The sequence below is a fragment of the Gymnoscopelus microlampas genome, assembly GCF_963454915.1.
Source record: "Gymnoscopelus microlampas genome assembly, chromosome: 14".
Classification (NCBI taxonomy): domain Eukaryota; kingdom Metazoa; phylum Chordata; class Actinopteri; order Myctophiformes; family Myctophidae; genus Gymnoscopelus; species Gymnoscopelus microlampas.
The window spans coordinates 23,410,738-23,423,824 of NC_139951.1; the positions used below are offsets into that span (position 1 = coordinate 23,410,738).

Below are 13,087 nucleotides of genomic sequence, written 5' to 3' on the forward strand. Positions count from 1 at the left end.
ATGACTCAATCCACTTGATATTACTGCTGACCATTTTACAAAAGCATGCCGTAATTTGGATTGGATTCCATTCATTTTAATACAGTATGAAAATCAATTTGCAGACACTTGCTTGAGATAATTAATCCAACAAGCTAAATTCAACTGCGCAGTTATTTGTTTTGCCACGGTTGTTATTATTGCGCTTTAAAGCTCAGATTGATTTAAAAAGTCTAGTCCAAAATAGTCCCAAGAGAAAAGATTGATTTACAAATGCAATTCCATGCAATGAGGCTAAGCAAACATTGACTGAATTATTCAGATACATTTGGTAATTTATGGGAGAAATGTAAGCAAATTCAAAATCTAAGGTCTTTGTGTTCATGTACGATAAACGGATGAAGCTGTGAATGGACAATGCCATGTAAGGACACTTTGAGTTCATTTTGCTTTCGCAAATTGTTGTATGAGCATCAGTTAAACACCTAAAATGTAAATACCAAGTGCATATCGTCGCTGTCGGGTGGAAACCAAAAACAGCAGATCTACAAGCTCAAAACAAGGCGCAAATGTTTTTTGTTTTTGTGTACCGCTGTATGATCATGTAGGGCATGGAGACATGAGAAGTTTCTGCCGACAGCAACAATATGCACCCCAAAAAATGGTGAGAGAACAGTCAGGGCTTACTTGTCCAGCGTGCGTAGGTCCTGGCCGTACCCGGGCAGGTCGTTGAGGTCACTGGGCGAGGCGGCAACCATACTGAGGTCCAGAGGAAGACTCTCTCCCTCCTTCCCCACCACCTCCAGGCCTGTCAGACCCAGGTAATGAGAGTCTCCCCACGTCATCACCAGTTCTATCCTAAGGCCTGTAAGTGGGGTGGGGAGTTAGTGGGGGGGAGACAGCAGACACAACTGTCACATTGAGACACATCATTCGGTTGTTGTTAATATTGGTACATACAAGAACTCGAGGCATACTGTATTAGATATCAGCATTTGCAAAATGTTTGTTATATTAAACTAAAATATTGATCTAGGTCACTGTACTGCATTGGTTCTTAAAGTGGGGTCCTTGTGGGGGGGGGGGGGGGGTACCAGGGGGTCCCCAGCTAAATTAGTTAATACCGCTCACTGAGCATCAAAAATCGTGAAAAATCGTTTTGTGCAATTCTTTGAATATATATATTTTTAAAGGAAACATTTTTCTCAAATCTTTGCTTCCGGAGGTCCCTGGCACAATATATGGAGTTCCGTGGCCAAATAAATATACATTTGGGGGTCCTTGACATGAAAATGTTTGAGAAACACTGCTGTACTGCATTCATCATACACGTGAAGAGGAGCAGACTCACACTTTCCAGTGTACATCCCAGGTATCTGCTCAATGCTCTCCGCACAGTCGCTCACAGTGGAGTTGAGATCGAGTTTCAGCTGAAATGACAGGTAGACATGTGACTCCGTTTCACTACATCCTGCCATGACTCATTCATGGCCCATTCATCCAGCTGTCAAAAGTTAGCTGAATGACGGGAGAAATGTACACTCAGTACGTATATAGGCTTACATGCTTCATATGACCATTTAATGACATAACCCATTAAGACCGGGATCGCATCTGTGTCATTTTAAGATTTCTTTAAAAAAATAGCAGATATCCAGTGCAACATTTGTTTTTCAAACATTTGTTTGAAAAACAAATGTTTTTCAAAAACAGCAGATCAAGCTCATACAAACTCATAGCACGGCACTCGGTGCCGTGCTATGAGCTTGTTGATCTGCTATTTTCGAATAGCCAAAGAAATCTAAAATGACACAGATGCGTTCCTGGTTTTAATGGGCTAATGACTAAAAAGTGAAAACCCCACAACCAATATCTGTAAGTGCTCCAAACCAGAATGTGTTGGATATGTATAATTAATTTCCCAAATTAGAGTCTTTCGCCCTGATTCTCCTCTTGTCTTCGTACACAACACATTGCCCTGATCGAACAGAACGAATAGAAAACAGCTTTCTAACTCACGGCGAGGTCCCCTTCTCGGAAGCCGGCCTGTGTGAAGGGTCGTTCTTCGCCCTCGCCGTCGGCAGTACGGGGTCTTTGCAGCTCCTCCTCATACACTAGGCTCTCTGAGCCCTCACCCTCGCTCTGGAAGGTTTCATCGTAGCGAGACATGGCCTCCAGGATCTCATCATCAGTGGTGAAGAGAATAGTGTCGCCAAACTGGTCCAGTCCTGGGGGGGGGGGGGGGGGGGGGGTATTTTAGAGTTATTTTTAGAGTTTTCTCCAAAGCAGATTGAATTACAACTAAACGTAAAAAGCTGGGTTGTAAAAGAAACAACATGAAAAGAAATAAACAAGAAACCCTGTTCTGTTCCAAGAAATAACACTAAACAGCCTTTTGGGTTCCAAGAAATGGAACACATATTCTGTTCTGAGAAACCAAAACTGAATAGAAAAGGCAATTCTGTTCCATGTCAGGAAAAACATTTCTAAAGGCCAGTCTGCTCCATGTACAGTACCTCCAGACAAGGTCCCAGAGGCCTTGGCGATTTCACCCCTGAAGATGCACCTCCCATCCAGCAGCATCTCTACCTCCTTCACCCCTCGGAAAGAGTGGATGCGCGACTTGTTATAGTTCCATACACGGATCATGGCCACCTGGCACGGTGTCCCGAAGTCCAGGAACACGACGTGGCTTCGGCCCGGCGTGAAGGGGGCCAGCCAAAGGTGCATGTCGTCCTGGGTTCGATTGACCCCGTCAATCAGGTTGGTGACCACCCGGGGGTCCTTTCCATAAGCCGGGAGGACATTGATGTCCGGGGGGTCGGCGGTTATGTGAGCAGGCCGCAGTGGCTCTCCGGTGGAGCTGAAAACCTCCAGGCCGTTTAGCCCCACGTAATGGCGGTCGCCCCAGGTGGACAGGACGTTGATGATGAGCCGCTGGCCCTGTGGCAGCACCGGGATCTCAAACTCCTCCTCGCGTTCGGCGGACGGATCGTCCTCAGGGTCCTCGCACAGGCTGCCCTGTGGGGCCAGGGAGGAGAGAGGGCTCTGGGGCGTCACAGACGCGTTGAGCGGAACTGCAGGCGGACTGCGACACTGACGCTGGAGGAACTCATCGAAAATGTCTCCCTCGAAGCCCATGTTGGAGATGCGTCCGCGCTGGCACTGGTTGAACTTGATGAGCGAGTCCCAGGACTCCATGAGGGTGTTCTCCTGCTGGCTGTGGAGCTGGGCCCGCGGGGTTCTCTGCCTCCTGTTGCACGTCACTAAGGACACCGCTTCCTCTGGAAGACACATAGGGACCAAATGTCAATTCATTGTCAGAAAATGTATCAAATTCAATGTTAGTAATACTATACTACCACTAGGCATTTACAACACCAAACACCAAAAGGTGAATGTTTGTTTTTGTCCCATATTATAAGATTTTAAGGTATGTCTTTCACTGCTGGATAAACATATCAAGCTTCTTCTTTTTTTTCTCAACACAGACAAACACTACAGCACAATCAGGCACAAACAAAACACAAGTGTGATTAGTCAGAAAAGGGTACATGCACGCACATGCTTTGTGTAGTGCAAGCTCCCATAATTTGCAGTTTTCAAGAAAAAGGATCTATGATGTGACAATAAAATTTAAGTTGAAGTACAAATGTGATATTATTTGTGAGACACTGGGTTAGATTCTGTTCAGATCCAACCCATTGTACATGTACCCATTGATTGGTGCTAACAGCTGCTGGAATGATACCAGGCTCCATCTGTGACAGGTCAAACTGTCTAGGAGTGCTCACCGGCAACAGATGGTCTCAACACAATGTTTGTGTGCCCGCGCTCACATGTGTGTGTGTGTGTGTGTGTGTGTGTATGTGCATGCATGCATGTATACAGTATGCGTGCGTGTGTGTGCATGCGTGTGTGCCTCAACAGGGCCAGGAGTCTGGTAGCCGATCTGTGTGCAGACAGTGACACCAGGGAAGATTATGTAAGACGACAGATTGGTATCTCTGACTGCCTCGTCTATTATAATGTACCTTAGAGAACAAGATCTATACAGAGGCCAAATTTCCTCCCCTTGTTTTAATTAAAACTTCTCCTACATCTCAGATTCCAAAAAAAAACCCATCTTCCTAAGAGACAATATCAACAACCACAAAACTCAGCCAAAGGTCAGTGGAAAGACAGAATTGATTCACAGGGTGCTTAATGGTGCATCCAGTTAGTGCACCAGCCACGTGCTTCTTGAGGAGTCTAGAGTTGATTCTCATCATGTCTCACACATGTCTCCCCTTTCTCTCTCTCTCCGTCTTCAGTTTTCTGTCATCATCCTGAATGTCCTGCACTACCCCATAGACACACACTGACTGCCCTTGAGATGTCTACATCACATCCAATCTAATTAAGATCTAACAGAGTGACAGATCTAACGGAGTGAAGAAAATAATACAAACACACACAGAAAAAAGCCAACAGAGGCTCTTGCAAGTAGTGGTGGGTGTGAAAAAGGTTGATTGCGTCTCTGATCATGATTTTGGCCAGTTCTCTCTTCTCACTATATATATATATATATACATTACATACATTGATGTCTGATGAGACATCAAATATTTGAAAACGCTGGATGAAATCTACCGCAAGTGACCAATATTAATTAACCCATTAAAACCGGGTCATTTTAGATTTTAGCGTTGGCTAATCAAAAATAGCAAATGTACAAGTTTGCAGTGTGGCAAAAAAGTGACTTGCTGTAAGCTTGAAATATAACTTCTATTTTTGAAAATTTTTGAAAAACCTTTAAAGTCTTTAGATTTTTTTAACACAAATCTTCTCTTTTGAGGGTCTCTGGCACAAAACATTTTCATATGGGGGTCCACGGCCAAATGCATGTCAATTTGGGGGTCCTATGTACGAAAAAGTTTGAGAACTACGGATTTAGAAGGCATTTGTAGAATCGGCCTCAGTTCAATGTTCAAATGTTCAATAAGACAAGGCTCATACGTGGAACATAACAGCAAAACCCACCCGTGCTTGAGGGCGCAGTAGCTCCACATTGCTGCTCCTCTGCCTGTCTGCTGGTGCCAGCAGCGCTCCGGACCGAGCCCCTGCGGCCGCTGATGGGCCTGTCTGCCCTCTGCTCCCCGAGCTCCTCCAGCAGGTCACAGGCCAGGTCGAGGGAGTCCGCTTGCCACGGACCTCCGTTCGGCGTCCTTTCCATCCCTCTGCACACGCGCCCCGGGTTACAGGAGAGTTCTGGGAGCATTGAAGAAGAGGCGGGGGACGCCACGGGAGTTTGGGGCTCCACCGACTGCTGAGGCACCAGCCACAACGGGCGCTCCCTCTCCCTGCCGGCCTCGCAGCCCTCGGGAGCCCCCCTACTCAGGGGCTGCAGCCACTGCGGTGCTCCCCCCCGGGAGGAGGAGGGCTGGGTGGTAACCGTCTGCTCCTGGGGCGCTAGCTGCTCCAGCTGCTGTCTGATGGGGAGGGGTTCTTCGGGGACAGGCAGGTCGAAGGAGTTCCTCTGCATTGCGATCGAAGAACGCAGGGCCGGGGCGCAGGGCGCCAGGGACGGGGCGATGGGCGGGAGCGGTGTGTGTGTTTTGTCCTGCATGTCGATCCTGGCCTGGACTAGCGCCTCCGAGGGCCAGGCATTTGGACAGGGGTCTCTCTGGGTGCTGCCCACGTCCTCCAGGTCTCTGCTATCATCGTGGCACTGGGGGCTGGCGCCCCGCAGACTGTGGCCCGAGGCCACAGGGCTGGGAGAGAAGGATTCGAGCGCTTGGAGTGCTTGTAGGTCAATAGCGGTGCTGTAATCAAAGACTTGGTTGCCGCAACCCTTCTCCAGCTCGCCTTCAAACACCAACGTACTGTTGAGGTAAAGCTTCACGTGTCGTGCGCCAACATCAAGCTCCTGAAAAAGAAGTACGACATTTACCAGAAACAGTTACCAGAGATATTATGCAAGGAATACCACCCATTCTTCTATCCCATATCCCATAAACACAGAACAAACTCTCATGATAGCAGTTAAGTAGCCTTCTCACAGACACAACGTGACGGCTGCTATGGAGAGATGGCTAAAGCCAACACAAATCTCCTCGATCCCCTAGCCAGTGAATCACACCGTAACTGTGCAACCTTTTCACACCAAGCTCCCCACCTACCGATAATCCAGTGCACACAATACAAAGTGTAGGACCAATGTGGCATCAAAGATAGCAGGAAATAGAGTATTCTTCTCTGTGGGGTGATTGTATGCCTCCTGTAAGCAGCAGTGAGGACTGTAGCAGCAGTCTGGGTATGTCCCCAACACTAATCCTCTGAGGCTAATCTCTTGGTGTTCCACATTTAAAGCATCTGACCAACGGCTCAGCCAGCCACTGCTTATAGAGAACCACACCTCTGACGTACAGGCCATGCCAACACCGCTATATATGGTAGTGCACGGCGGATTTGTAGTGGGTGGGACTCCTCGCCCCATCCCCTTTTGGGCGGGCGCCCGCGCGGGGACTTCTTTCTTCTACATTAGAAGAGTTAGGACATCACATTCTAATACCGCTCGAATACCCAATCTCAGCACTGGCCACAGTGGCGTACCTCGCTAATCATTAGACTCCCGCTCCACGACCATGCCCATTGGGAACAATGCCCATTGGGAACAGTGCCCGTTGGGGACAGTGCCCGTTGGGAACAATGCCCGTTGGGAACAGTGCCCGTTGGGAACCCACACCCCTTCAGTTATACAATACCCATTGCACCCAGTGTCCCGTTGTCTTTGAGCAGTACACATTACCATAGCACTTGGAGGCCAGTCTATGATGCCAGTACTATGATGTCATATCATATGATGGTATGAGGGATCTATATACATGGGCATTAAAGGGACACAGACAGACAGACAAACAGAAACAGAGATATTTCCCACTCGGTACATCACTCCCTCAGCGATGCACACGCCAAGTTCAAGTCGATCGGTCAACGGTTCTCAAAATATGGGGGGACAGACTGACAGATGTACAGATAAGCAGAGATTCTGTACATTTATAGATAAGATAAGATAAGAAAGATGAAGCCTACTAACGTTAAGGCTTCTGTTGTAGTTCCAGATCTTGATGCGGGATATTCCAAAGTCTGGGGCCCGCTCTGTGTTCCTGATGATGAAGTACAGCTGGATGGGGGGGTGGAACGGGCAAGTCCACATGTGGCGCTCCTTGGTGGTCTGCCGATCCAAGAGTATAGAAAAGATCCATTTAGAATAAAAACAGGAGCACGTCAGCCAGAAAATGAATAATGATAATTAAAACAGAGAATGTGCTGGGGCCGCTGATAGCCGAGTGGTCAAGGCGCATACCACATAGGCTCTGATGCCTACGAGTTCCCGGTTCAATTCCTGGGCAATTCACTCTAGGGGGCCACATTGCGTACCTGCACTCTCAGTCAGCAGCAGTATACTCAAATAGCCCATCACTCAAATAGCCCAAAATAGTCACAATAATAAAGGGATAATAACTATTATCATTCAGTGTAAAATGTGTATTTAATTTCAAAAGCATTTAGTAATACGTGCTTATATTAACTTTAAGAACTTAAATACAAATACATAGTTTTTGAAACCTGGTCACGTGAGCTATATTTAACAGATACAAATATGAAACATTAAAATAACTAAATAACCACCACCATGGTGTCATTCTTCAATGAATCAAACAAGCTTGCTTAAATTACACTATTAATGGAAACATATAGATGTATTTTAATTACACCTTCTGTGGTGATATCATACACATTCACATAAAATGTCAAATTAGAAGTGGAAAAAAAAGCAATGACTATCTAAACAGGCTGAGGAGGAGGCTTACCTTGGCCTTGCCATTGACCAGTGCCCCCAGATTCCCAGGGTAGTCAGCGTTCCTGATGTCCAGGTCGTGGGGCGACACGTACAGCTTCCTGTTCCGGGGGCAGAAAAACTGCATCTCCGTCAGCCCCACCTGCAGGGCGTTCCCCCAGTTGGACAGGATCTCCATGGTGATGTACAAAGTGGGCGCCACCTCTGCTGACAGTCGCCTTTGCTGCAGCCATGACGATACAAAACGCACCATTAATGCCTAAATTGTGCTACATCGGATGACGCCGTTGTGTGATCCATAAGCTCCCAATGAGTCGCACTGGGACGCGTTGTGGGCTTGTGGATCGTTATTTCTGGCACACGACAACCTTGTACGCCGGACTATAAATCAGGCTTGAGGCACCTCCTGTATAAGTGTATATCAGACATCTCATAGCTTCGTAATGGCTCTGTGTGTCATACAGTGCCCCCCGCACTAGCATCAAGATTTAGTCACCACCTCTGGAGTGATGACACTAGCGGGCTCATGACTCACCGGTGGTTTACTACTGTCCGTCTTGACAGTCTGAGGGATGTCGTAGCAGGGCCCATTCTCTAACTTTTCCAGGGCCTTCAGTAGTTTTTGCTGTTGCCTGAATAGAGGAACACATGATTTTCATCTATCAGTCTTGGCATAGGGACAGCTGGCTCGAGCACCTGAGCAATGCAACTATAAGATTGCCTGCACCATTGATCCATCTATAAATTACACAAATCTCTGTGATTGAGTGTGTGTGTATGTGAGTATGTTTTATCCTTAAAATATCTCAAGAACTGTCCAACCATTCACCTTCATATTTGACATATTTGTGTATTGCTGATGCCCTAAGCCTAAGGGAGTGCAGTGTCGAGTGTGAAGTCGGTTGGATTAGCGGTTCTCCAGAACTCACGTGCGTCACAATTAAACGCAAAGTTAATGCAAAGAGAAATTATGCGAATGACGAGCGTGGCCTGTTGATGACGGGAACTGCACCAAGTACTCTGACAACAATAACATACTGTACATACTGTAGTACCCTCTGACGTGGATACAGCACTAACTACATGTATACGGTGTGTGTGTGTGTGTGTGTGTGTGTGTGTGTGTGTGTGTGTGTGTGTGTGTGTGTGTGTGTATACATACATGTATAGTTAGATTAAATAGATTTTGATATAGATTTAGAGATACATATAGATATACTGTATATAGATATATAGATGCTGCAGTAAGTGGTAAGAATTTCACTGCTTGCAGTGTTGCTAACTTGCAGTATTATATGTGCACGTCACAATAAAGAACCTTGAACCTCGAGAGCTGTTGCTACCTAGAATTATTATACTGGTTGTCCCTTCAAGGTCAGTGGGAGGTAGAGAGCATCAATTTCTGGTCCTCCCTTTCTGAGACTGATAATTACACTTGCTCCGTCTTTTGTACAGACAGCTACAGTAGGAATGAGCTATGCATGACGTGTTAGTTGCTTATTTTGCACATGACATGACATGACGTGTTGTGCCTGCATCTTGTACTTTGCGTCGATGATTAACCTTTTATGGCGCTTTTATCAAGCTATTGACTCCCACTCACATCTCATCAACTGTGGTAATTTGTTACATATTTCCTTATGGAACGGGACAATAAAGCTTTGAACTGAACTGTTATGTGTAATGTTCCATTAGTGTACCTGGGGCCCATGAGTGTGATTCTCTGCATGGCCATGGTGACTCCATTCTCATCTTTGTCACAACTGTCGTCTCGCAGTGAGCCATTAATCATCTGGTGTCCTCTCCCCTGGAGGAGAAGGGAAGGAAGTGACCGTTTAACCATGTTCAACCTGGCGTCCCTATCATGGGCATGTCATTAATAGATCTTTATAAATCTACAAACTTGTAGATTGTCTATTTTAGCACAAAAAAAAAATAGGGTTGAAGTTCTCAGTTTTCACATTTGAGCCATATGCAGAATATTAGCACTGCCTCAAATCTATTCTAGTCACAGACTACAGCAGGTATTCTGATGACCTTAATTTCTTGATCACCATACACCATGACAAAAGAAAGCATGCAGAAAGAAGGGCAGGCCATGAAAACAATTAAGAACTACTAACAGCAAGAGAAAAGGCATTGTTTTTACTGCTATTTTCAGCGAAAGCTTTCCTCACAATAACAGAAAACAGAAAATACACTAGTATAGAGCCCTGAGGGATTCCGGTCAACCATACAGGGTTTAAGTGGTTAAGTTTGGTGAAGGCCAGTGGTCGTGAAATGCACTGGAGTGTGGGGAAGCCTTACTGTGTTGCGGCCAAAAACGCGTGGCTCGTGGCTCCTCAGGGGGCTGTTCTCTCTCTGGATGGCCTGGAGGACTTTGCATGCCGTCTCCTCTGGGTCACGCTCCTCACTGGAGGCCTTCCTGGCTGCTGAGAGGGGCCAATCTCCACGACTCCATGGCCCTTGAGGAAGAGTTGAAGGAGTTTGAAGCCAGTAGTCATCTTCACACTGAGAGTCGGAACCTCAATATTCCAGTTTCTATGTTATGTGTCAGCACACCTGTCGGAGCCGCTCGCAACCCCATTGCGAGTCTTTAAATCAAGCTCTCCTTAACAATGGCCCCACAGACAAGCTAGGTCATACACTCAATCTAGTTTCATGTGGGTTTACCATCAGTAATATGGAGTTACTAGATGTTTGTCTGTGAAATCACAGCACTGTCAATTTTGATGCAGCTCTATTTTTTCCCCCTCTTCCAAATTCCATTTTCCTGTACAATGCTCTCACCACATTAACTCATTAATTATTACTCTGTGCGTAACTGTAGTCCCGGGTTTCCAGAAGGTGGCATACCCGATTCCTGTTCCGGTTCATTTGCCATAGCTTCATTTGATTGGCTCGGCAGCAGACCGAGAAACACACAAAGGTGTCATCTGTGCTTCCCGTTCAAATTTGCTGCCGAGCTAAACATGCAAAAACATATGATCCTTTTAGTATACTGTACATGTATGGATAAAATATTGTGCTTTATTCATGATCCAAATATGACCTAAAACACTAGAATACCTATTAGAAGTAGATTTTGGTCCCTGCTCTCTTTTATTCAATTAATTGCAGCTAGTAGTTCATATGGAATTATTTTTCATTTCATTGTTCAGCCCTAGCTCAAACCCCTAAAAATACAATAAAAGATACCGTCTCTTGTCACGTTAACAAGGGATGACTTACTCTGAGCATCTCTGCCCTCCTTTGAAGGTGGCCTGTCTAATGTCTTGCTTCTCACTAACATAGGCTTGGTGGGTATGTAGGCCTCAATGTTGTCTTTCCTCTTGGCAGATAGTGAGCGCTCTATTTTTCCACCTGAAGAAATAGAACACTTTTGATGGGAAATGTAAACAAAAATATTTAAATAAAATATATATATAAAATAAACAATAATTACTGAGATGCACCTTTTCTGCACAGTAAATCCAGTGTTAATTTAACTCTTAGTTAGCTCTATTGTCAATCTCTCAGAGTAAAATTAACACTCTTTACAGTGTGCCTCCAGCATGTGCTGACTAACCCATTACACATATCTTGCTGAGACAGCTAAATGTGCTCGCTTCCTTTCGATGTCTATAGGTCAACAGTGATGAAGCAGATAAATGGATGAGACCAAGCCACTCTGGATGATTAAATCTCACCTCAAACAAAACGAAGCAAAACAAAATCAATGAGGAATTTCTATATGGGGGTGGAGGAGAACCGACCTTTTGGCGAGGGTCCAAAGTCTAACACGATGAGGTCTGCGGGGTCGAAATGGCCGGCGGTGCTGCCTGGCCGATGGTGCCGGTTATGGGAAGAGGATGTCTTGGAGGAAGACGGAGGCAGCCCAAGCTCCTCCAGGCTCTCTGTGCTCTCGTCCCTCTCGATGTGCTCCTCCACCCACTCCTCGTCAGACTCCTCCCCCGCCGAGTCGTGGCTGCTGCGGCGCATGCTAACCTCCAGGCTCCGACGCAACACCTAGATTGTAAAGGTCAGGGTTGAGACGCACATCCGCACACACCCATTGGTGGATGTGAGGGGACACGCACAAGCAAGAGACACGCACACGCACACACACACAGGTGGAGAGATACACACACACATACACACACAAGTTGACAGTTTAATTACGTGTATGTTCTAATTTACGGCTTTTGCTTTGAAGGAAAAAAAAGGTGTCATAAATTAACAGCTAGCAGCACACGACAAGACTTAAGCACTTTCCCTGAATCACATGCAAACCTAATGCAATGAAATGTAAATAGCAAATTTCATCTAGATTACAACATTTCCATTTCTAGGAGTGAATAAATACATTTAAAAAAAAATCAATGTTCCACCTCACCTTCACCTCTTCAAGGTTGAGCAGCACCTTCTCTGTGAGCTGGGAGTCACCCTGGGCCCCACGTCTCTCCGTCCTGGGGCTGAAGGAGTGTGACGCCTTGCAGGTGTCCCTCGGGGAGCGGGGGCAATTGTGCGGGGAGCGCGGGCTGGACCTCTGGAGGTGACGATGATGGAGGGATGACAGGAGGCAGTGAAGTGGAAGGAGAGAGAGAGAAGAGAGAGAAAGATGTCAAGTCATACAGGCAGCTGTGTCTGACACATAGCCCCTCCCCCAAACGACCACAGACACACACATACAGTACGCAAGTGGGTCGGAGTGCACGCACACACATGCCTGCTGGGTTTTGCTTTGTCTCCACTCTCCACTCTACCATGCTTTGTCTCCACTCTCCACTCTACCATGTCCACGTAGCTGCGAGGGTTCGCTAACGTCATAAGATGTCAATTTTGTCACCAGCTCATGTCCGCGCAGACATCCGATGCCTCTCAGATTTTACGACCACACGTACTTCGTGCGCGTACAATTATGGTGACTGTGCTTGCGTGGACGCTCTGAGGTTGTGTGAGGAGAGCGGTCACTACCCACATCTTTATAACTTCTTGTTAAAAGCCTATAAAGAGAACCCAATGTGCTTAAATTCTTGGAAGGACATCGCTGTTTACCGTCAGAAGAAAAGAAGCACACATGAAAGTGTGTGCAGGCATAAGTGGAAGTGTCTGTGAGATGCATGTGGGGAACACGTTCACATCTGCAGACAATAAATTCTGGTGTATACAGAACTATGCGTGTACTGCGAATACTCGCTGCTAGGGATGGGACCGCAGTCGTTATTATCGTTTATCGTGATAAAAAAACGCTCACAATAATTGTATCGCAGAGATTTTAATTCA

General features: G+C 46.3%; 1 protein-coding gene across 2 annotated transcripts in view; it reads right to left on the reverse strand.

Moving 5' to 3' along the window:
* Positions 1-13,087, reverse strand: part of katnip (katanin interacting protein) — a 28,310-nt gene that overhangs the window by 9,916 nt on the left and 5,307 nt on the right. For both annotated transcript variants that reach the window (XM_084078982.1, XM_084078983.1), the window contains exons 7-19: positions 12,198-12,350; positions 11,578-11,830; positions 11,054-11,185; positions 10,130-10,287; positions 9,523-9,629; positions 8,358-8,454; positions 7,836-8,045; positions 7,058-7,195; positions 5,002-5,887; positions 2,496-3,263; positions 1,999-2,207; positions 1,331-1,409; positions 667-844 (exon numbers count right to left, since the gene is read on the reverse strand). In XM_084078982.1, the coding sequence (XP_083935108.1) occupies positions 667-844; positions 1,331-1,409; positions 1,999-2,207; positions 2,496-3,263; positions 5,002-5,887; positions 7,058-7,195; positions 7,836-8,045; positions 8,358-8,454; positions 9,523-9,629; positions 10,130-10,287; positions 11,054-11,185; positions 11,578-11,830; positions 12,198-12,350 (3,368 nt within the window). The remainder of the gene's footprint in view (positions 1-666; positions 845-1,330; positions 1,410-1,998; positions 2,208-2,495; positions 3,264-5,001; positions 5,888-7,057; positions 7,196-7,835; positions 8,046-8,357; positions 8,455-9,522; positions 9,630-10,129; positions 10,288-11,053; positions 11,186-11,577; positions 11,831-12,197; positions 12,351-13,087) is intronic.